This window comes from Asparagus officinalis, chromosome 6 (assembly GCF_001876935.1).
Source record: "Asparagus officinalis chromosome 6, Aspof.V1, whole genome shotgun sequence".
NCBI classification, from domain to species: Eukaryota; Viridiplantae; Streptophyta; class Magnoliopsida; order Asparagales; family Asparagaceae; genus Asparagus; species Asparagus officinalis.
This window is the reverse complement of record NC_033799.1, coordinates 20,997,620-21,020,215: the sequence shown is the minus strand read 5'-3', so window position 1 is coordinate 21,020,215 and position 22,596 is coordinate 20,997,620. Positions and strand designations below refer to the sequence as shown.

Here is a 22,596-nt window from a genome sequence, read left to right as displayed (position 1 = left end):
CTAGTCCAAGTATGAACAGAAAACCCGATTCATAAAATCCATGAATATTGCGGGTGCATTGGTCAGACCAAATGACATGATAAGAAACTCGAAAGACCCATATCAAGTCAAGAAGGCAGTCTTGGGAGTATCCATCTCCAGAACCCGTAACTGATGATAACCGGAATGAAGATCTATCTTCAAAAAACACTGAGCCCCCTACAACTTGTCGAACAAGTCATCGATCCTCGGTAATGGATACATGTTTGGGATAGTGACCTTGTTCAAATAGTGATAATCAATGCATAATCGCATACTCCCGTCCTTCTTCTTCACAAAGAGGACCGGTGCTCCCCACGGAGAGTGACTCCGTCCAATGAATCCTTGTGATAACAACTCATCTAGCTGGATCTGTAGCTTCTTCATATCAGCAGGCGCCATACGGTAAGGAGTTCGGGAAATCGGCATGGTGCCTAGCTACAACTCTATGTAAAACTCAACCTCTCTCACTGGAGGTAATCCTGGTATGTCCTGAAAGACATCCTGGTACTCTGAGACCACTCACATCTCACTCAAATCTGCATCCTTATCCCGCAATATCAACTCCTTGACATATGCCAGATATGACTTCGCAAACTGGTTGCCTCTGGAGGTCGCTACCACTAACTCAGATCCATCATAAGCTCGTAAACTGATTGTTTTTGTAAAATAGTCAATACTTACATGATAGGAAGATAACCAATCCATACCAAGGATAACATCGAACTCAGACATACGTAACACGATCAAGTCAATCACGAACTCGGAATCGTCTAAACTGATGATACATATCCTACAAACACTCTCTAAAAGAGACGTCTCCCCTAAAGGAGTAGATACAGATAAAAGAAAATCTAATGGTTACGCCACAAGCTGAAGTCTAATCGTAAAATCGTAGGAGATAAAAGAATACGAAGCGCTAGAGTCAAAAAGAATGCGTGCTGGAAAGGAATTTACAAGGAAAGTACCTTCCACCATCGTTCTGCTCGTGCCATGATCGCGAGGAACAACTGCATATACTCTACCAGTCTGCTGCGCTGCATTGCCTAGAACGTATGGGACTATCTGCCTCTACTGGGTCTCCTGAATGGCTCGTACTTGTCCCTTAATCCTCGGGATTACTGGAGGTGCCTCAATCCTCAACTGCTGCCCTGACCGCGTCTCTGAGTGCGGTTTTGATGCTGTTACTGCTGATTCCTACCCTGCTGGCCTGATGTGGGTGCGCTGCAACACTCTGCTGCTCTGTGTCCGAGCTTGTTGCAATTGAAACAAGCTCCATGAAATTAGTATTGCTGCTGTGCCCTCTGATCCTACTGATGGCCCTTCTTATAGGGACCCTACTGATGTGTGTTAGCCATTATGTTTTGATGATGTTTTACAACCACCATTATCGGTACTAATTGCTTATTGAGTGAAAATATAGTGAATACATATATCAAGCATGTTAGTGTCACAAATGGAGGATTGGATAGAATATGCGCTACAACGATGATATCCAAAGGAGGAGGAGGCATAGTGATGAAGCAACGTTATTTCAAGAACACCAAATTCAATTAGAAGCTTCATCCAAACTCAAGCTATATCAAGACTCAAGAATTGTATTCTCGTGAGGATATTAGCTAGTTTTTATTTTCTCTCTAGTGCTAGAATGTAGGCAAATAGTTTAGATTTCATCTGAAGCTATTGGGATATCAACACACACGTTTTCATACTTATTGTTTTGAACGTATTTCACAAAATACTATTTTTCACAAGTATGAGGACCTATTTGCAAAATTTCTTTTCTAAACAATTTGTTTTTAATATTAAAAATATTTTGTAAAGTTTCACAATTTTTAGAGGTCAAATTAATATTTTATAAATATTTTAAGTAAGTCAAAAATCAGGTTTTTAAGTGTATCAGATTGCGGTCGACCGCCACGGTCGACCGCGCCTGAGCTCACTCGTCAGTGGGCAGCAGAAACTTTCACGGTCGACCGTCGCGATCGACCGTAAGTAAAAAATTTCCCACGGTCGACCGCGAAAGTCTCTGGACTTTGTTAAGTTTCTGAACTGACTCGCGGTCGACCGCGAAAAATTCACGGTCGACCGCCGAATATTTTAAACGGTCATATGGTACAGATCTCAGCGCCGATTTCACACGATCTCTGCGCTGTTCTATTTCCAGGTTTTGAGGGATTGGTTATGGGTTTCAAACAGCTGTGATTTTCTATAAAAACCTATCTTCTTCTTCTTCCTCATTGTCCCAGATCTTTAAAAATCTTTCTAAGAACGTTTTTACAAAGCTTCATTTTCAAACCAGTTTCTTCTGAGTTTTTGTGTTTCACATCCCAGCTTCAGTGTTATCTTCTCTTTGCCATAGGGACATTGTAAAGAGAGGGTTCTTACACCATTTCTACTATTTTGAGAGCTTGATCTTGTGTAGATTAATTGTGTAGGAGTGTGATCTAGTGAGATCAACTATGTAGTGTGAGATCGTGAGGGGATCGCTGTGTAGAAGAAGTTCTGGCTTCCAAACCGAGTTGTGTAGTGGATTTCTCCTCGAGAGTGGGGAGCGGGGACGTAGGTCAGCGGACCGAACCTCGTTAACACATCGCGCATCACAGGATAATGATTCCTAACTCTATCTCCTCTATTTTGATTGCTTTTGGATATTGTGTTTTGTTTGTCTTAATTTTATTGCACCATTATAGCCTTGTGACCCTAATCACCCCCCCTCTAGGGTCCAACAATTAGTATCAGAGCTTGGTCTCTATATTAGTGTTTGGTTTAATCACCTTAGAGAAAAGATCTTATGGAGGCTTCAATGAATGTGCATATGCTAGAGGGACAATCCACTACTAAACCACCACTCTTCACCGGTAGTAACTTTGCTTATTGGAAGGCTAGGATGAGGATTTACCTTCGTTGCATTGACCTTGACATCCTAGAACTCATAGAGAAAAAATATATAGAAAAGCCCAAAGTTAGGACTATGACCGATGGAGAAAGGCACCAAGCTAATCTCAATGTTAAGGCTATGAACGCCTTAATTTGTGGTTTTTCCCCAAATGAATACAATAGAGTTTCAACGTGTGTAACCGCATACGAAATATGGGTGAAATTATGTATCACACACGAAGGAACCCCCCAAGTTAAGGAATCCAAGATTAGCGGACTTATGCATGAATATGAGTTGTTTCAAATGCTTTCAAATGAATCAATTGATGCTATGTTTTCTCGCTTCACTAACATTATCAATGAATTGTATGGTCTTGACAAGAAATTGACTATTCAAGAGACGAACTACAAGTTTCTCCGTTCATTGACTCCGATGTGGGAACCCAAGGCGACGGCGATAGAAGAAGCTCATGACCTTACCACTCTACCTCTCGATGGCCTCATCGGCAAGCTCAAGGTTCATGCGAAGAAGCTCAAGGAAAAAGAGAAGGAGGAAGTGCCCTCACGGGAAGTTGAGGAGCCATCACCAAAATTGAAGACCATAGCTCTCAAAGGAGCTAGTGATAACTCCTCTTCGTCATCGGATAGTGAAGTTGATTTTTCTAGAGAAGTGGCTCATCTCTCTAGAAGAATTTCTAGACTCATAAAAATGAATAAGAAATTTAACCCATGATCTAACAACAAATTTCCTTCACGTGTAGAAAAATGTTTTGAATGCAATGAACCAGGCCATATCGCTAAGGATTGCCCAAGACTTAAGGAGAAGTACATGAAGTACAAGAAGAAGAAGGCTATGTATGCCAGATGGGAGGAATCCGAACCAAGCGATTCAGATAGTAATGAAGAATGAGCTAAACTTGCTCTTTATGATCCCAACGTTTGCTTCATGGTCCTTGAACATGAGGTAATATCCGACACCGAGAGTGAATCCTTTTACATGCAATGTGATCTAGCTACGGCTCTAGAAGAATTGAACATTGAATTTAAAAGAATGTCAAAGGAATTCTCTTCTTTCAAAAAGTTGCATGCTTCTTGTGATGTGAAACTAGAACAACTAGAAACCTCTCTTGAGCTAAAAGATGAATTGCTAGGAGATCTCGATTTTGAGAATAAGCAATTAAGATCCAAGATTGAAAGACTAGAAATTGAGAGTGGTAGGATTAGACCTACTCATGCTTATGCTAATCATCATCACCATGGTAGAAATAGGTTTCATGGTTCTCATACTCATTCATACAAAAGAAATTTTGTGTGCACATATTGCATGAAACATGGTCATATTTCTACTCATTGTAGAATTAAAGATAATTATGAATTTTATGGATTGACATGGGTACCCAAAGGTACTAAGTTCACTAACCATCAATGACCCAAGATTTGGGTACCTAAAGTTACTACACCTTCCTCTCTTGTAGGGGACATCACGGCAACGACGTAAAGAGATGTGGTACCTTGATAGTGATTGCTCTCATCATATGACGGGCAACAAAGAGTTATTTGCAACCCTATCAAGGATTGAAGGAGGTAGCGTCTCCTTCGGTGGTAGTGAGAAAGGTAAAATCATTGGCATAGGTTCTATTGGTGTGAAACATTCACCTGTTATAGAAGATGTTTATTTGGTTAATGGTTTGAATCATAATCTTCTTAGCATTAGCCAATTAAGTGATAAAAGTTTTGATATTTCCTTTAAACCAGACAAATGCATTATTAGTATAAATGGAAAAATTATTTTTGTTGCTAATCGTAAATCTAATGTGTACATTTTTGAGATGAATGAATTAGTGAATCAAGATGTCAAGTGCCTTACGGTAATTGATGAAAACCCTTGGATTTGGCATAAGAGGCTTGGACATGCAAACATGGAATTGATATCAAAATTGTCTAAGAGAAATCTTGTAAAAGGGTTACCTAACTTGCACTTCATCAAAGACACCATATGTGAAGATTGTGCCAAAGGTAAACAAACAAAATCTTCTTTCAAATCCATCAATAAGGTATCGACTTCTAAACCTTTGCAATTACTTCATCTTGATTTATTTGGTCCTATGCGTGTTACCTCTCTTGGAGGCAAACACTATGTATTTGTGATTATTGATGATTTTTCTCGATTTACATGGACTATATTTCTTGCAAATAAAAATAATTATTTTGAAGAATTTTCTAATCATGTCAAAAGAATTAAAAATGAAAAGATTTAAAAGTTGTTAAAATAAGAAGTGATCATGGAGGTGAATTTCAAAATAATTTTTTCTATGAATTTTGTGCTCATCATGGTATAACTCACATGTTTTTCGCTCCTAGAACACCACAACAAAATAGTATTGTTGAACGGAAAAATCGCACCATACAAGAGATGGCACGCACTATGCTAAATTCATTTGATTTGCTAAAATATTTTTGGGTTGCAAATGTTTTATTTTAAATACAAAAGATCATCATGACAAATTTGATTCTAAAATTAATGTTGGTATTTTCTTGGGTTATGCACCTCGAAGTAAGGCTTATAGGGTCTTCAACAAACGAACTCTCGTTGTTGAAGAATCTATAAACGTTACTTTTGATGAGACTAATGTTAGTACACAAGTTGTTTTACCTAGGCAAGATAATGATGATGAGGGAGGATTAGACCTTTTACAACTCAATGATACACCCTCTATAGAAGCACAAAAGGATGTGGATAGCTCCAATGCTCATGAACAAGTTGAACTCCCTAAAGCTTGGAAATTCACATCAAACCATCCAAAGGAACAAATAATTGGGAGCCCTTCACAAGGAGTTGTTACTCGCTCAAAAGCTTTGAGTGTGTGTGGTAATATTGCTTTCTTATCTCAACTAGAGCCTAAAAAGATTAATGATGCTTTAATTGATGAATTTTGGGTTTTAGCTATGCATGAGGAACTAAATAATTTTAAAAGAATTGATGTTTGGAAACTAGTTCCTAGACCTAACAATGCTAGTGTAATTGGTACTAAATGGGTTTTTAGAAATAAACTTGATAAACATGGTATTGTAACTAGAAATAAAACTTGTTTGGTTGCCCAAGGATACAATCAAGAGAAGGGCATAGACTATGATGAAACCTTTGTACCGGTTGCAAGGTTGGAATCTATTAGGATGTTTTTGGCATTTGCTAGCTTTAAAAATTTCAAATTATTTCAAATAGATGTTAAAAGTGCATTTTTAAATGGTTTTATAGATCAGGAAGTATATGTTGAGCAACCCCCCCGGTTTCATAGATCATGCTTTTCCTAATCATGTGTACCGGGTTCAAAAAGCTTTATATGGATTGAAACAAGCTCCTAGAGCGAAACAAGCTCCTAGAGCTTGGTATGCTCGCCTCTCTAGTTTTCTTGTTGAAAATAGTTTTTTAAAAGGAACAATTGATATTACTCTTTTTGTGAGAAAAAGGAAAAATGATTTCATTTTAGTTCAAATATATGTTGATGATATCATTTTCGGTGCTACTAATGAATCTTTGTGCAAGGAATTTTCTAAAGTTATGCAAGATCATTTTGAGATGAGTATGATGGGAGAGCTTACATTCTTTCTCGGGCTCCAAGTCAAGCAAACTAAGGATGGGATATTCATTTCTCAAAGCAAGTATGCTAAGGAATTGGTGAAGAAATTCAATTTGGAGAATTCTAAGCATGCGCCTACTCCCATGAGTACAAGTGTAAAGCTTGATGCGGATGAAAGTGGTGAGGATGTGGACCAAAAAACTATACCGAGGTATGATAGGTAGTCTTTTTTATCTCACCGCTAGTAGACCCGATATCATGTTTAGTGTATGTGCATGTGCACGTTTTTAAGCTTCTCCTAAAACATCTCATTTAATTGCGGTTAAAAGGATCATTAAGTATGTTAATGGAACTTTTAATCTTGGTTTATTTTATCCAAAGAGCACCTCTTTTGATTTATATGGTTTTTGTGATACCGACTTTGCCGGATGTAAGGTAGTTCGCAAGAGTACGAGTGGAACATGCAAATTCTTAGGAAATTCACTTGTTTCTTAGGCTTCCAAGAAACAAAATTGCGTTGCATTGTCCACTATGGAAGTGGAATACATTGCCGCCAGCTTATGTTGTGCTCAAGTTTTGTGGATGAAACAAAGCTTGGTTGACTATGATTTGAATTTTCAAAATATAAAAATCTTTTGTGATAATACTAGTGCTATAAATATTTTCAAAAATTCGGTTTTGCATTCTAGAACCAAGCATATTGATGTGCGCCATCATTTCTTACGCGATCATGTAGAGAGACAAGATGTATCCCTAGTGTTTGTTGACACAAAATCTCAATTAACGGATATATTTACTAAGCCTCTTGTGAGGATGATTTTTGTCGCATAAGAAATGGTTTGGGCTTATGCAATATGTGAAAGTTCTATTTGCTTGCTTGATTAGTTGTATTTTTGCATGCATTTCTCTTTACCCCTTTTTTGATGGTGACAAAGGGGGAGAGATCTCCTTATTTGTTGCATATATTTAGGGGGAGCTCATAGATAGGGGGAGCATCTATCTATAAGCTATATTTATTTTTTGTTCTTATATAATGGTTGGTTGTCATCATCAAAAAGGAGGAGATTGTTAGCCCTTATGTTTTGATGATGTTTTACAATCACCATTATCGGTACTAATTGCTTATTGAGTAAAAATATAGTGAATACATATATATCAAGCATGTTAGTGCCACAAATGGAGGATTGGATGGAATATGCGTTACAAAGATGATATCCAAAGGAGGAGGAGACATAGTGATGAAGCAACGTTATTTCAAGAACACCAAATTCAATTAGAAGCTTCATCCAAACCCAAGCTATATCAAGACTCAAGAATTGTATTCTCATGAGGATATTAGCTAGTTTTTATTTTCTCTCTAGTGCTAGAATGTAGGCAAATAGCTTAGATTTCATCTAAAGCTATTGGGATATCAACACACACGTTTTCATACTTATTGTTTTGAACGTATTTCACAAAATACTATTTTTCACAAGTATGAGGACCTATTTGCAAAATTTCTTTTCCAAACAATTTGTTTTTAGTATTAAAAATATTTTGCAAAGTTTCTCAATTTTTAGAGGTCAAATGAATATTTTATAAATATTTTAAGTAAGTTAAAAATCAGGTTTTTGAGTGTATCAGATTGTGGTCGACCGCCACGGTCGACCGCGCCTGAGCTCACTCGTCAGTGGGCAGCAGAAACTTTCACGGTCGACCGTCGCGATCGACCGTAAGTAAAAAATTTCCCACGGTCGACCGCGAAAGTCTCTGGACTTTGTTAAGTTTCTGAACTGACTCGCGGTCGACCGCGAAAAAGTCACGGTCGACCGCCGAATATTTTAAACGGTCATATGGTATAGATCTTAGCACCGATTTCACACGATCTCTGCGCTGTTCTGTTTCCAGGTTTTGGGGGATTGATTATGGGTTTCAAACAGCTGTGATTTTCTATAAAAACCTATCTTCTTCTTCCTCATTGTCCCAGATCTTTAAAAATCTTTCTGAGAACGTTTTTACAGAGCTTCATTTTTAAACCTGTTTCTTCTGAGTTTTTGTGTTTCACATCCTAGCTTCAGTGTTATCTTCTCTTTACCATAGGAACATTGTAAAGAGAGGGTTCTTACACCATTTCTACTATTTTAAGAGCTTGATCTTGTGTAGATCAATTGTGTGGGAGTGTGATCTAGTGAGATCAACTGTGTAGTGTAAGATCGTGAGGGGATCGCTGTGTAGAAGAAGTTCCGACTTCCAAACCGGGTTGTGTAGTGGATTTCTCCTCGAGAGTGGGGAGCGGGGACGTAGGTCAGCGAACCGAACCTCGTTAACACATCGCACGTCACAGGATAACGATTCCTAACTCTATCTCCTCTATTTTGATTGCTTTTGGATATTGTGTTTTGTTTGTCTTAATTTTATTGCACCATTATAGCCTTGTGACCCTAATCACCCCCCTCTAGGGTCTAACAACCTTGACCTATTGATGGGGTCCTTCTGAGCCTGTAAGAGGTCTCTTACCTTTACCTTTATCCCCAAACTATCCTGACTTAGCATTACCATCTTTGCCCTTAATAAATATAGCTGTGTCTGTCTCCTGAGCCATGGCAGCATCTGCCACCTCCCGCACTGAACGGAACCTCCGAGATACTAGATATCGGCGTAAACATGGGCGAAGTCCTATTATGAACATATAAGCATGCCTCTCCTCGGTGTGCCACATTCCAGTGAATCTAAGTAGTGACATGAATTTACTCTCAAAATTCGTCACTGACATATCCCCCTACTCCAACCGAGCCAGCTCTAACTCCTCGGCTTTCGCTACAACTGAAACATACTGTTCTTCAAAGAAATACACAAAAGTCTCCCATGAGGCCGTTAACCTCTTCTCTGGAGTAAAACGAAGCTGATATCATCCTCCTGCATCACCCTTGAGGGTGAAAGCTACTAGCCTCTGCTTCTGCACAGTATTCACATTAAGCATGTCCAAAATGTTGCTTACATCTTCCTTCCATTTGTGTGCCGTAATGGAATCCGTCGAACCATGAAACTTTGGAGCCTTCAACTTCTGGTACCTCTCTACCAGACGAAGCTAAGCCACATTCTCAGCCACTCTATCATCAACTGAAGGTGGTTGTGTGACTACCGGTGTCCCCTCTGGCATCTCCTCCTAAATGGGTGTTCCCTGTCGAACCTGATCTGCTAACTGCTCCTCAATAGCTACTAGTCGAGCAGCTAACGGTGCTATGAGATCTACTAAGTACTGTGGAGCCTACTACAGCTCGGGCTCTCTATCGACTTGCTCAGCTCGCTGAGCACAAGTACCTCGGCGTCCACGACCTCTTCCTGACATCTATAATATAGAAGTAGTGCTTATTACGTAGTAAAAAGAATCTCAAGCAGGAAAATATATAACGTATACCAATAAGTAAATCGTATCATATATTACTCATAGCATACCTTATTATTCAAAGAAAATAGTTCATCAAAATAAAATTTTGTAATTTTTCGCGTACATATATAATACGTCCTCACTCATACTAGGAATTTCTAGCGGGCTGTATACATGATTCCTAAAAAACTCTATCCTATCTCCACAATATGACACAGGAATGATCCTAAGGATATTGGAACCTAGAACTCTGATACCAACTGTGACATCCCATGTTTCACGCAAGGCTGTAGTTCAAGACGAAACCCGAAATGTTAAACCTGCTAAGTACCAAACACCATGCTACAACATGTTTTACCATCACAGTCACTATCCACTCTAGTGGAAACAACAAATAGGTGAAAGTACCGACAGGCAAATAATAGAGATAGAACAAACCAGGGGTATACAGAAGCAATAAGAGAAGAATATTAGTGAGCCCAACTAAAATAGAATAGAAATATCTCTGAGTCTAAAATAAACATTAAGTACAATGAGTCTAATAAAGTAACACTATGGCTCTCAACCTCTACAAAATGAAATACAAGTCTAGAGTCTAAACATAAACTACTAACTGTGGAGTTCTGTAATAACTACTAAAATAATAAATAGCTAGATGAAATCTATAAAGAAATCACATCAACCTGCGACTCTCCGTACACCGGACTCGCTGTCTGAAAGGGGAAAAAACAACGAGCGTCAAAGCGCTATACCGATATCATCTCCACCTCTCCCCAAGGGAAGAGATAGGAGTATATAAAAAATAGAGTCAGTACATATAAGTATGAAATCATTCATATAACTCTAACTGGAGATTAGTATTTAGAAATCCACAACATGAGAGTTAGTACGTCGAGCGAAATAATCCAAACAAGGAAACCCTCATGTATATACCATGTCTCAAATTGTGACTCCCAAAATACCAACTCTAAACTCTATGAATGAAAAACAGCAAATAAAAGGAAACATTCCAAACCTCAAACATGTAGAATAAATATCTCATCTCAAAACTATACTCGAGTAGACGGCTCTAATGTAAGGGGGATCTTATTCAAAACAAAAGTTAACCATAAGCCATATCATGTACGCCACGATCTCAAAGAAAGTACCCTACTCGCGGGAATCTAATATGGAAGCAAAACTACGACTGATAATACTTACATGTGTGCATCTCCTTGTGCAATAGCGATACTCTTGAAAATATCGTGAACATATGATATATAAATCAGAGAAAATAGATGTAGGCATTAGAAAACCGAAACCAATTCAAAATAGGAATCTGACTCTCTGCAGATTTCGCGATCGACCACGGCGGTCGATCGGATTGAAATTTTCCAGCTTCTCATATTTTTGGCCATTGTGCATGTTTCGACTCTTTTCTTCCTCACGAATGATCTTGTTTATACTCAAAACACATGGTATACTACTCATATACCATTTAACTATATTTATCAAAATAAATATCCATATATCATAATTAATCACATATTAATTATATTAACACAAATTTTCTGGGTTTTACATGAAATAAGCTTGATACTGATTTTTGCATCATTTACCTCATAACTTTTGTATATCAGTTCACCTATATTATATCATCTTAAATAGATATTAAATAAGAGTTTGTTATTACTCAAACACGAGCTATTAAACGAAATACGTCCTAACACTCATATCGCAAACATTGAATGTCTTTAACTTTGATTGCAATTCTAGAGATAAACTCGTATAAATCACAAATAAACAAGTATTAATCACAAAATATGGAAGCAATAAAAATTCATACCTTTACCTTGTAGCTGGCTTATGTCTTTTTAGGCTAATCCTTACATCTTATTGCTTGGTCATGAGGAGGAGAGTAATAAAATTGAGAAACAATTTTCAGTATCTAATGCATAAATTGGGTGGAGAAGGGACTTATTTATAGTCTCTGAGAAACCCTTCTCCTACATGCAATGGAGCTATTTCATGCATATAAAATATTAAAATCTAATGGTCCATAAAAGAATCATCAATTTTAACCTGAAATTCGTAGCCCTTGAAGGTTTAGAGTTTCCAACGAATTGAGAATTGCGGCTAACCCAAGTCAGATTTGGATGGACTGGGCTGCGCCAACGCTTAACTCGCGGCTTGATCGGATTCGGCATGGGGAAGCGTGTGGGGATTCTTTCTTTTCAAGGGTTCACTAGTGGAAAAATAGGTATTGTTGACGGAAACATCACTGACGGGATAATGCCGTCAGCGATGTTTATATCGCTGACGGGATTAACCGTCAGAGATGTTGCCGTCACAAGTTTATCGATCCCGTCAGCTATGTAAACATCACTGACGGGATATGAACATCGCTGACGGGTAGCCCGTCAACGATGTTGTTCCAAAATTTCCGCTCGTGAAAAATTCCCCCCTCGTTAAAAATTTCCCCCGTGAAAATTCCACCCTCATTTTTACTAACCCTTGTCGAAAAGATGTATGATAAGTAGATTTGATGAATGTGCCTGTCGAAAAGATGTATGATAATTAGTAGAGGTATGCTTGCAGTTGTGCTAGCCTCCATTCATGCAGTGTGGGGCTGACCAATCAGAGACGGGGGCGTATGGAACTGCTTGCGGCGCGCACGCGCAGACACTGTTACCGGGTGTCAATTGGATGATCGCTTCTCTGCAAACCCTGGACATAGGACTGTTGAAGTTTCTCGATACTGCTGCGTTTCGGCTTATGTATTTGACACCTTCATTTCATACATGTGCATGTGTCGGACACATGCACGAGCACACCCTAATTTTTTCTGGGTTTCTCTTTATGTCATCTACATCAAGTGACAAATATCTTCTATTCTATGCTTTTGTGCTTCTTTTGAGCTTCTTTTTGAGAGAAAATAAGAAGTGCGTTAGAGTTTGGAAACTTTCCTATGTCTAATATGGTTGTTTACAACAATTTTTTTTAAAAAAAACCTATTTCTAGCGTCAGTGCCACATGGTTATCTGAAAGAAGTTTTTACCTTTTTTTTTGGGGGGGTGCAGACAAGCTACCGTATTCTATTAGGATTCTTCTTGAGTCAGCCATCCGGAACTTTGATAACTTCCAGGTCACAAAGAATGATGTCGAGAAGATTATTGACTGGGAGAATACCTCCCCAAAGCAAGTTGAGATTCCATTTAAGCCTGCATGTGTTCTTCTGCAGGTTTGTCACACAGAATACAGATGATACCCTCATTTTCTTCGCACTCTGCTTATTGACATTTTTTATTGTTGTTGGCAGGATTTTACTGGTGTGCCATCTGTTGTCGATCTGGCCTGTATGCAAGATGCTATGAACAAGCTAGGAAGTGATTCTAATAAGATCAATCCATTGGTAATGATATCTCTAACCTTCATGTTGGCTTGTTACTAGTTGCTTGGGTACAATGTTTCATTTACTTTAAATTCATGGTACAGATACCTCAGGGGGCTAAGTTTTAATTAACTCCAGTATGCTTAATTTGTACTCTTGGTATTCTTGCTTCACTGGAATGGTTGATTTTCTTATTATTGTAATGATTTTTCACAATCACGTACTGAAAATATCTAGCGAAAAACCCTTATTGCAACTATTCGAATTGTATATTGCTGCTTGATATTGACTTTTGCTTTTATTTTTGTTGTTAAACTTCTGCTTTGGTTGCTGCTTCACTTCTTTTGCATTGTTCTTTTTTCTTGCAGGTTCCAGTAGATCTTGTGCTTTGCCGTTGCTACATTCTTATATGTGCTGGTTGTCTGTAAGTAAATTGTCATCCTCTTTCATGAAAGTTAATGTACCTCTATTTCCTCTTGCTATAAAACAACATTTATCAATTTTCATCTACAAAGGCAACTTCATTTACATGGCTCAATTTTAATGCTTCTTCTATATCAAGTGTCTGGAGGTTATATCTATGGAGTGGCCTGCTTGTGTTACGATTTATGTCTTGCCATCAAGTCACCATCTTTCCAAGAAGTATGAACCAAAAAGAAATTACACTTAAAGAATGAAATTTCCAATTTCTTATTAATTTTACTAGCGCACACATTCTTATAATTGATAATAGCATTTTGCTTTTGCCAAAACACATTCTTATTACAGTCATATCTAGTAATGTTCTTATTCTTTTTCACAGTCTGAGGATGAAGTTGAAAAGACTCTAGACGCAGAAAGTGTTGTTTCAATTTTAAAAGGTGAGAAGAAGAATCTGTGTCGAAAAGAGAAGCGTGCTAGGATCAACCAAATAAGAGTAACCCTTGGCCTTTCGGATTCACAAAGAACTCCAATGGTACTTCATTTTCATCCCAAAGTATTAAAATTTCTTCTAGGCTTAACTTTGAACCTTTGGTGCCTGATTTTAGCTTTATATCCACAGGATCAACCCTTCATTGATATAAATTGTATCCATAGCATCAACCCTTCACTGTTATTACGATATATTGTATCCATAGCATAAACTCTTAGTCAAATCCATATATTAGCTAGGCACAAGAATGGAAGCATCAATGTGCAGTGAAGAGTTGGATATGCCAAATTTAAAGTTAGACATGCCAAATTTCTGAAGTTTTAACTTTTAATATGAATTGTAAGACCATCCATCCACGGAAAAACTCATTGATAATTGTAACTAGTAAGAGAGTATTCAAATGTTTACTAGATGGAAATGGTAATGTGTTAAAATATTGTTGCTTAAGTATACAGGTAAAAATATTGAACGCTCGCAATAGAACTGAAGTGGTCTTTGGTATGGCTTGAGATGGATATCAGCAAAATTTTGAACTTGACAGAATGGTCGTTGTTCTAACATTTATGTCCGATGAAATATTATTCCAGACAGATAGATGCAATGATTTTTTGTCCCTCTTAAGTATATTAAAAGATGAGAAAACGTATAATTGCATATGACAATAATCAAACCTAACCATTTAGTACGAGGCCTCTTAATTTATATTTGCATATGACAATAATCAAACCTAATATTTTAAAGTTAGGCCACTTATGTATATTTGCATATGACATAATCAAACCTAACCTGTTACTTACTACAAGAATTCTTCACGGACTGCAAAATAAAAATTATAATATATGTGAAATGTTTATAATAATAAAAATTATATGATAAAGTAAAATAACAAGCATGTGGAACTTAATATTTCCAGAACATTCCAAGGCCTTTTCTGTTGATGTGTTCTTCCAGAACTGACTGGCTTGAATTTGAGTTCTAAAAATTTAAGCTGGTCCATCCATTTTCATCCGTCGCACTATTTTCATCCTTTGCTGCTGTATATTTATCTCCGAGGCATAAGTGGCAGCATGCATCCATTTTTTTTGTGCCAAAAGCATGTATACACATAACAGACACATGTATAGTCTCAAATTCCGTGGTATACAACATTGTTCACAACCTGTCATCTTATTTTCGTTGCTACTTTTACACCAAAGTGAGTCACTTGCATGTTTAAATGGTTTGAGCACATTTTTGCATTCGAACCCAATAGATTGTTGCGTTCCCCCATAATTTACTTTTACATTTAGAGCATGTTTAGAGTTTCATTGATGCAAATCAGCAGGCTGCTGCATGGTGATAATTGAGTGGTTGTGAATCTTGTGGTGAGACATCTGTCATTAGGTAGAATAATTGACAAGTTTTCCCTTTCAGTCTAAATTCTTCTAGGTTCTTCTTGTCGTAATCCTGTCAACAAATCCCTTTGAACTCAGAATTTCTGAAATGACCTGTTTGTCATCTAATTAACTGTCTTTTATTCTGTAGGTGGCTATGATCGAGGAATATCTGCGGGCAAACAAGATGTTTGTTGATTATAGTGAGGTAGACGTAATTTCCTCTCTAACTTAGGTACACATATCACATCCTAGAATTGGCTGATAACTTATTTTGTTATCGAAAATCAGCCTCAGAAGGAAAGATTATACTCGTCCTACCTGGAGTTGGACCTTGCTGAACTGCATTCTTGATGTATGAAATATGTATGTTTTTAAAGTTGATTATTGAGTTATACATGTGGATATAGATCTTTTATGAGATGTATATGTGAGATATTAGTTATGAAATGTGAAATTTGAATTTATGCAAGTTTCTTTAAATGTTTGTGAAATTTTGATTGTAAAAATTTTGAATGTAGTGTATGGATGTATGCGAGATACTAGATATGGAAAGTGCACGAAATTTGTGAAATTTGAATGTACGCGAGATGGTTGTGGAGATTGTTGTGAAATTTGGATTGCATATATTTCGAATGTAGTGTAGGGATTGTATACAGTAAATTTTGCATAAAATCAAAATATTTTTTTTGGTGATTATACTGACGGCGTTCCGTCAGGGATGTTTCTTCCCTGACGGGACTTTTTCTGACGGCGTATCCTTGACGGGAAGCCGTCAAGGATACCTATCCCTGACGGGAAATTTAGCATCCCTGACGGGAAAGCCCGTCAAGGATGCTCATTTTTCTACTAGTGGTTAATCTCACCAAAAGCACCCTGATAAGGGTTTTCCACATAACCCCTAAACTTATTTTATCTCACGACTAGGAAGAGAGTAGCGTAAGTAATGCATGTAAATGGCAAATAACTAATATATTCATGAAAGATTAAAATACTCTCAGACTAGGAAGAGAGAAGTGGAATGCTTGTAAATGGAAAATAACTAAATTGAAGATTTTTTAAACCTACAATTACAACTATAAGTTATAACTTTTTTCAAACCAAATCAATCAACTGCAACTACATTTTAGTTACAATTATAAAAGACCAAATGAACACAAAGGCTTCATTTATGAAAATACCAACCAACAAATATTTGCAAGAACGCCTGAAGGCTGATGCATATTCCTTTTCCCCCTTATATTATATACCCCCCCTTATATTATATATATAAGGGTGCAAAAAATATCCATATTTGAGACAACACTAGTATGATTATATTGTTGCGCGCCTTGCGGAAGCGTGTTCGACAACCAAATGAGTCGGCGTGCGTTGAGAGAAGAGAACCTAATCAAATTACGAGTGCAATTCACCAAAATACGACACAAATCAAACCAAACATAGTGATTTATGTGGTTCGGCAATTGCCTACGTCCATGAGGAGAGGATGGGTGGGATTTTACTATATGGAGGAGAAATACAATGAGTTACAACTCACAAAATCACTCAAATATAACCCTAACCAAAGCTGAGGAGAAATACAATGAGTTACAACTCACAAAATCACTCAAATATAACCCTAACCAAAGCTCTCAACTCCCTCACAATATCTCCAAATATAACCCTAACCAAAGCTCTCAACTCCCTCACAATATCTCCCTCTCAAAGTGCTCAAAAGACTGCTAATTCTCTCCTTAAGAAACCCTAAACTCGTGTTTGTATGTATATCAAACACCCAACCCAAAACCAACCAGGAAAACCAATTTTGGCCCATAACCGCTTCGCGGTCGACCGAGCACAAGCGTGCGGTCGACCGGCCAGAGAGACAAATTTCAACCCTGTAATCGTGCACGTTTTTGGTTGACCGGACATACATGTTCGGTCGACCGACCAGATTTTCGGTCGACCGGTCGAACTTGTTCGGTCGACTAACCAGAACAGGGTTTCAGACCCTGTAATCCAACAGTTCGTCGGTCGACCGGGCCTATGCCATCGGTCGACCGTGAAAGTTACCCTAGAGGGGAGTGAATAGAGTTAACACTAATCTAATTCGATATTAATGCTAATTAAAACTTATTAACAAATATATCCTAGCAAGATTGATATTCAATGAATTATTAGCAATGATATGCAAACTAAGGGCAAATAAACATGAAACATTATAAACAAGATAGTGGACAAATGAGCAATGCAAACACAAGAAAATAATCACGGAGTTTGGTCCTTCCGACCTACGTCTCCGTTCTCCACTCCCGGAGAGAATCCACTATCACAATGAGTTTTCGACGTTCACCTAAAAATATTTACACCTCACAATTCGATTTTCTACGCTCACTGACAAACGTTTACAACTCACACTTGTAACTACACAAATACCACCTCAAGTGTTGGCCTCTCACGTGTCACCTTCCTCAAGTGTTCGGAATTACCACCACACTCTAGGCTTTACCACAGACTCCACTCCTCTTGGAACCGACTACGTTTCTCACCTTACACTCCTCTTGGTGTACTTGTGTAATATAATGTGATCTCACAAATAAAGCTCAATTATAAATAGTTTGTTTTCTAACAAGGATGATAACTTAATTAAGCTCACTCTCAAAGTTACAACCCCACAACCCAAATGTATACAATATGTGATAATACTAAAAGCTCAAGGGGTGTGTGTGTAAACAATGAGAAATAATCAAAACTAAACTCAATTGTGATAATACTAAAAGCTCAAGGGGTGTGTGTGTAAACAATGAGAAATAATCAAAACTAAACTCAATTATAAAATCTAGCTTAATAAAAATGATAATCAAACAAATATATAAATGTAAAGCTAGAATTGAGTTTAGAAAAGTTTCTCTAGAAATCAAGAGAGAGAGAGATGAAGTTGACACCAAAGAGATCATCTCCTCTTGTGAAAACAATTTCACACAAAACACACTTGAAACAAAACTTAAACAAACTTTTAAACACCCTTAAACTTATTTTTAAAACTTTCTTAGTGGTTGAAAATAGTTATGACAATGTGGTATATAAGGTAGAAGAAACCAGCCCAAGAAAACACCAAAAACTAATAAAAATAATAAAATAAACAAAAACTAGAAAAGTAGTCGTTACTGTGCAACAGCTAGTTATAAGTCAACTTTTAAGTCGATTTATGTCCTATGAGTCGACTTGTTTCAGTTGTAAGTCGACTCAGGAGACAAAAACAACAAACATGAAAACAGTTCATAAGTCGACTTAAAAGTTGACTTGCTATAAGTCGACTTGTTGTATTTTTAAGTCGACTTAGCAGATAAAATTTGCAATTTTCAAAACAGTTCATAAGTCGACTTGCTACAGTACATAAATCGACTTATAAACATGTACATATATTGTTCATGTAACAAATCTAATTTTTTAAGTGCCTTAAAAAATAGCAAATAAATTTTAAAAAATGTAAAACTTTAGGAAATGATTATAAACATAAAAATAAACATTATGTTACAAAAATAATATTTCAAATTGCATCTCTCAATTGTGAAAATTTTTTATTATTCAAAATAATCCAAAAACATAAAAACTTAACAACACATATTTTTGACAAACAAACTTGCATATTCATTTTGAACGGACTAAAGGACTTAGGAAAAGATATAAAATGGTGTAATTTAGTCTTTAATCCATAAACACATATATTTTTGCAAATAAATATGATTTTATTGATTTTAAACTTGTTGATTAATGAAATCTTAAGCACATATAAATATGAAAATATATTTATATATGTGTATTGAGTTTTCATGTTTATGTGGCTAAACACATTATTTACCAAAACCAAAAATGATAAATATGAAACATGTATGTATGTATATAAATAAGTAATATTTTTTTTTATATTTAAACTTGAAAACTATAAAACCAAAACGTATATGTGTGTATAAGATTGAGCTCTAAGTATGAACACACAAGTATAAACTCTAAACTATAAAAACTATACCCAAACAATCTTGATATTCAATTAAGCTCGTCTTAGTAAACATGGATGAAGCTTAAACTTGAACCTTTGACTTGAATTGTGAATTGCTTCATTCCGATATTCCTTCCATTCTCCAATGGATATGATCGTGTAGACGCAATCCAACCAACCTCCAACTAATGTTTGTGTAGATTACCTAACAAAACAAATACAAACACTCGACACGCGTTGTTAGGAATTATTTATAATTATCAAAATATGATTAGGGAGTAGGCTCATAAACATGAGACCTAACAAGGCTAACAATCTCCTTATTTTTGATGATGACAAACAATCTAAACAAAGAGATATAAAATATGCATGATACAAAAGAATATGTAAATCATAAATATCATGCATAAAACTAAAGCTATACTCACAATGTTTTGCTATAAGTCGACTTGTTGTATTTTTAAGTCGACTTAGTAGATAAAATTTATAGTTTACAGAACAGTTCATAAGTCAACTTGCTACAGTACATAAGTCGACTTATAAACATGCACAAGCAATGTTCATGTACGAAATCTAATTTTTGAAGTGCCTTAAAAAATAGCAAATAAATTCTAAAAAATGTAAAACTTTAGAAAATGATTATAAACATAAAAATGAACATGTTACAAAAAGAAATTTTCAAATTGCATCTCCCAATTGTGAAAACTCTTCATTTTGTAAAATAGTCCAAAAACATGAAAACTTAACAACACATGTTTTTGACAAATAAACTTGCATATTCATTTTGAATGGATTAAATGACTTAGGAAAAGATATAAAATGGTATAATTTAGTCTTTAATCCATAAACACATATATTTTGCAAATAAACATGATTTCACTGATTTTAAACTTGTTGATTAATGAAATCATCTTAAGCACATATAAACATGAAAATATATTTATATATGTGTATTGAGTTTTCATGTTTATGTGGCTAAATACATTATTTACCAAAACCAAAAATGATAAATTTGAAACATGTATGTATGTATATAAATAAATAAATTTGTTTCATATTTAAACTTAAAACTATAAAACCAAAACATGTATGTGTGTATAAGATTGAGCTCTAAGTATTAACGTACAAGTATAAACCCTAAACTATAAAAACTATACCTAAGCAAACTTGATCATCAATTAAGCTCATCTTGGTAAACATGGATGAAGCTTGAACTTGAATCTTTGACTTGAATTGCGAATTGCTTCATTTCGATATTCCTTCCATCCTCCAATGGATATGATCGTGTAGGCGCAATCCAACCAACCTCCAACTAATGTTTGTGTAGATTATCTAACAAAACAAATACAAACACTCAACACACGTTGTTAGGAATTATTTGTAATAATCAAAACAAGATTAGGGAGTAGGCTCATAAACATGAGACCTAAAAAGGTTAACAATCTCCCTCTTTTTGATGATGACAAATAATCTACACAAATAAGTATAAAATGTGCATGATACAAAAGAATATGTAAATTATAAACATCATGCATAAAACCAAAGCTATACTCACAATGTTTCTCTCCCTTTGTCGACATCAAAAATAGGGGAAACAACAAGAATGGAGAGAGCGAAAGCTCCCCCTATCATAAAGCATATGTGAGTATAAAAATAATAAATAAAATAGAAAAAAGCTCCCCCTATCAAAAAGCCATAAAGAATATATTAAATATGAGCATGTCAAACACCACTCACATTTAATAAGACCAAGTGAACACTTATGTGTATAATTAAGACAAAGTGTCACAATGGTCTAAAACATATCTTTAAGATATATTTTAAAAACTAAAAATTAAACTAAAAAATCAAAACAAATGATTAATTAGTAAATCCTTAAAGCCAAAATGATACCAAAGGAAATATGCTTAGGATAAAACAAACCAATATTAATTTTTGTCAAATGTGACAAGAAACCAAAAGATGCAACCATATCAAGCTCTTGAGCTTGTTTCAACCCATATAAACATTTAGCACCCAGTAAATACGATTTGGAAATAAATAAGCAATGAACCCGAGGAGGGGGGGGGGTTACTCAAACACAAACCTCTTATCGAAATCAAAGTTAATAAAATGAAAACAAAATAATTTACTTAAAAAATGTTTTCATTTTCAAAAATTTCAAAACATGTTTTTCAAAACCAAGAAATGAAAAATAAAAACTTTAAAATCTTGGTTTTAAAAATAAAAAGAGTAGGCACCCAAGTATTCTTGGTGCCAAAAGATTTAAGGACATGACCCCCTATCATTTAAGCTCAAAACCCTAGGGTTATGATCCATTTTGGGCACATTTAGTGCACGTGTCCGGTCATAGCAATAATTATGCAAATGACCCTTCCGATTATAATATGTGCAATGAAAAGGATGCATTTGCATATGATGACCATGAAGATGTGCACGGGAATCATTTGCAAATAAATATGGTCTTTTTTAAACATTTTGTAAATGAGAAACATCATCAAACAAAGGTGGTCTATTTGAAAAACTTGGCAAGTTTGAATATTTTCTCAAATCAAAATAAAACTTTGCCAAATGGCCAAATCTACCACAAAAATCACATTCAAACACATGTGGTCTTTTAGAAGCATTTGGCAAAAGTGAATTGGCCAAATCTACCACAAAAATCACATTCAAACACATGTGGTCTTTTAGAAGCATTTGGCAAAAGTGAATTCTTTTTCAAATCAAAGCAATACTTGTTCAAACACATGTGGTCTTTTAGAAGCATTTGGCAAAAGTGAATTCTTTTTCAAATCAAAGCAATACTTGGCCAAATGACCAAAACGACCACAATAATCACATTTAAATACACTAGCATGCTTATGATGAACTTTATGAGTATGTGCATGTGTGTATGATGAAGAAGCCTTATGAGATGCACAAGAAGTATTAGTCTTAGAGGATTTGTGTGCATCATCGTAAAATTTAGCAATATGGTCTTTTCGGCCACAAACAGAACACTTATAAACTTTGCTATACATATGTGCATAGTGAGTGCTTGGTTTTGAAGAATTAGCACGAGACTTTGCACATAGGTCCATAAGTTTCTTATTATCTACAATGCATGTTTTTATGGTTG

The 22,596-nt window shown here is 36.0% G+C and overlaps 1 protein-coding gene across 1 annotated transcript; it reads left to right on the top strand.

Moving 5' to 3' along the window:
- On the top strand, positions 1,106-16,039 carry LOC109845877 (aconitate hydratase, cytoplasmic-like). The gene is made up of 5 exons (XM_020415128.1): positions 1,106-1,233; positions 12,844-13,063; positions 13,142-13,234; positions 13,582-13,637; positions 15,651-16,039. Exons 1-5 carry the CDS (start codon positions 1,106-1,108, stop codon positions 15,658-15,660), a joined length of 507 nt encoding a protein of 168 aa, XP_020270717.1. The 3' UTR covers positions 15,661-16,039.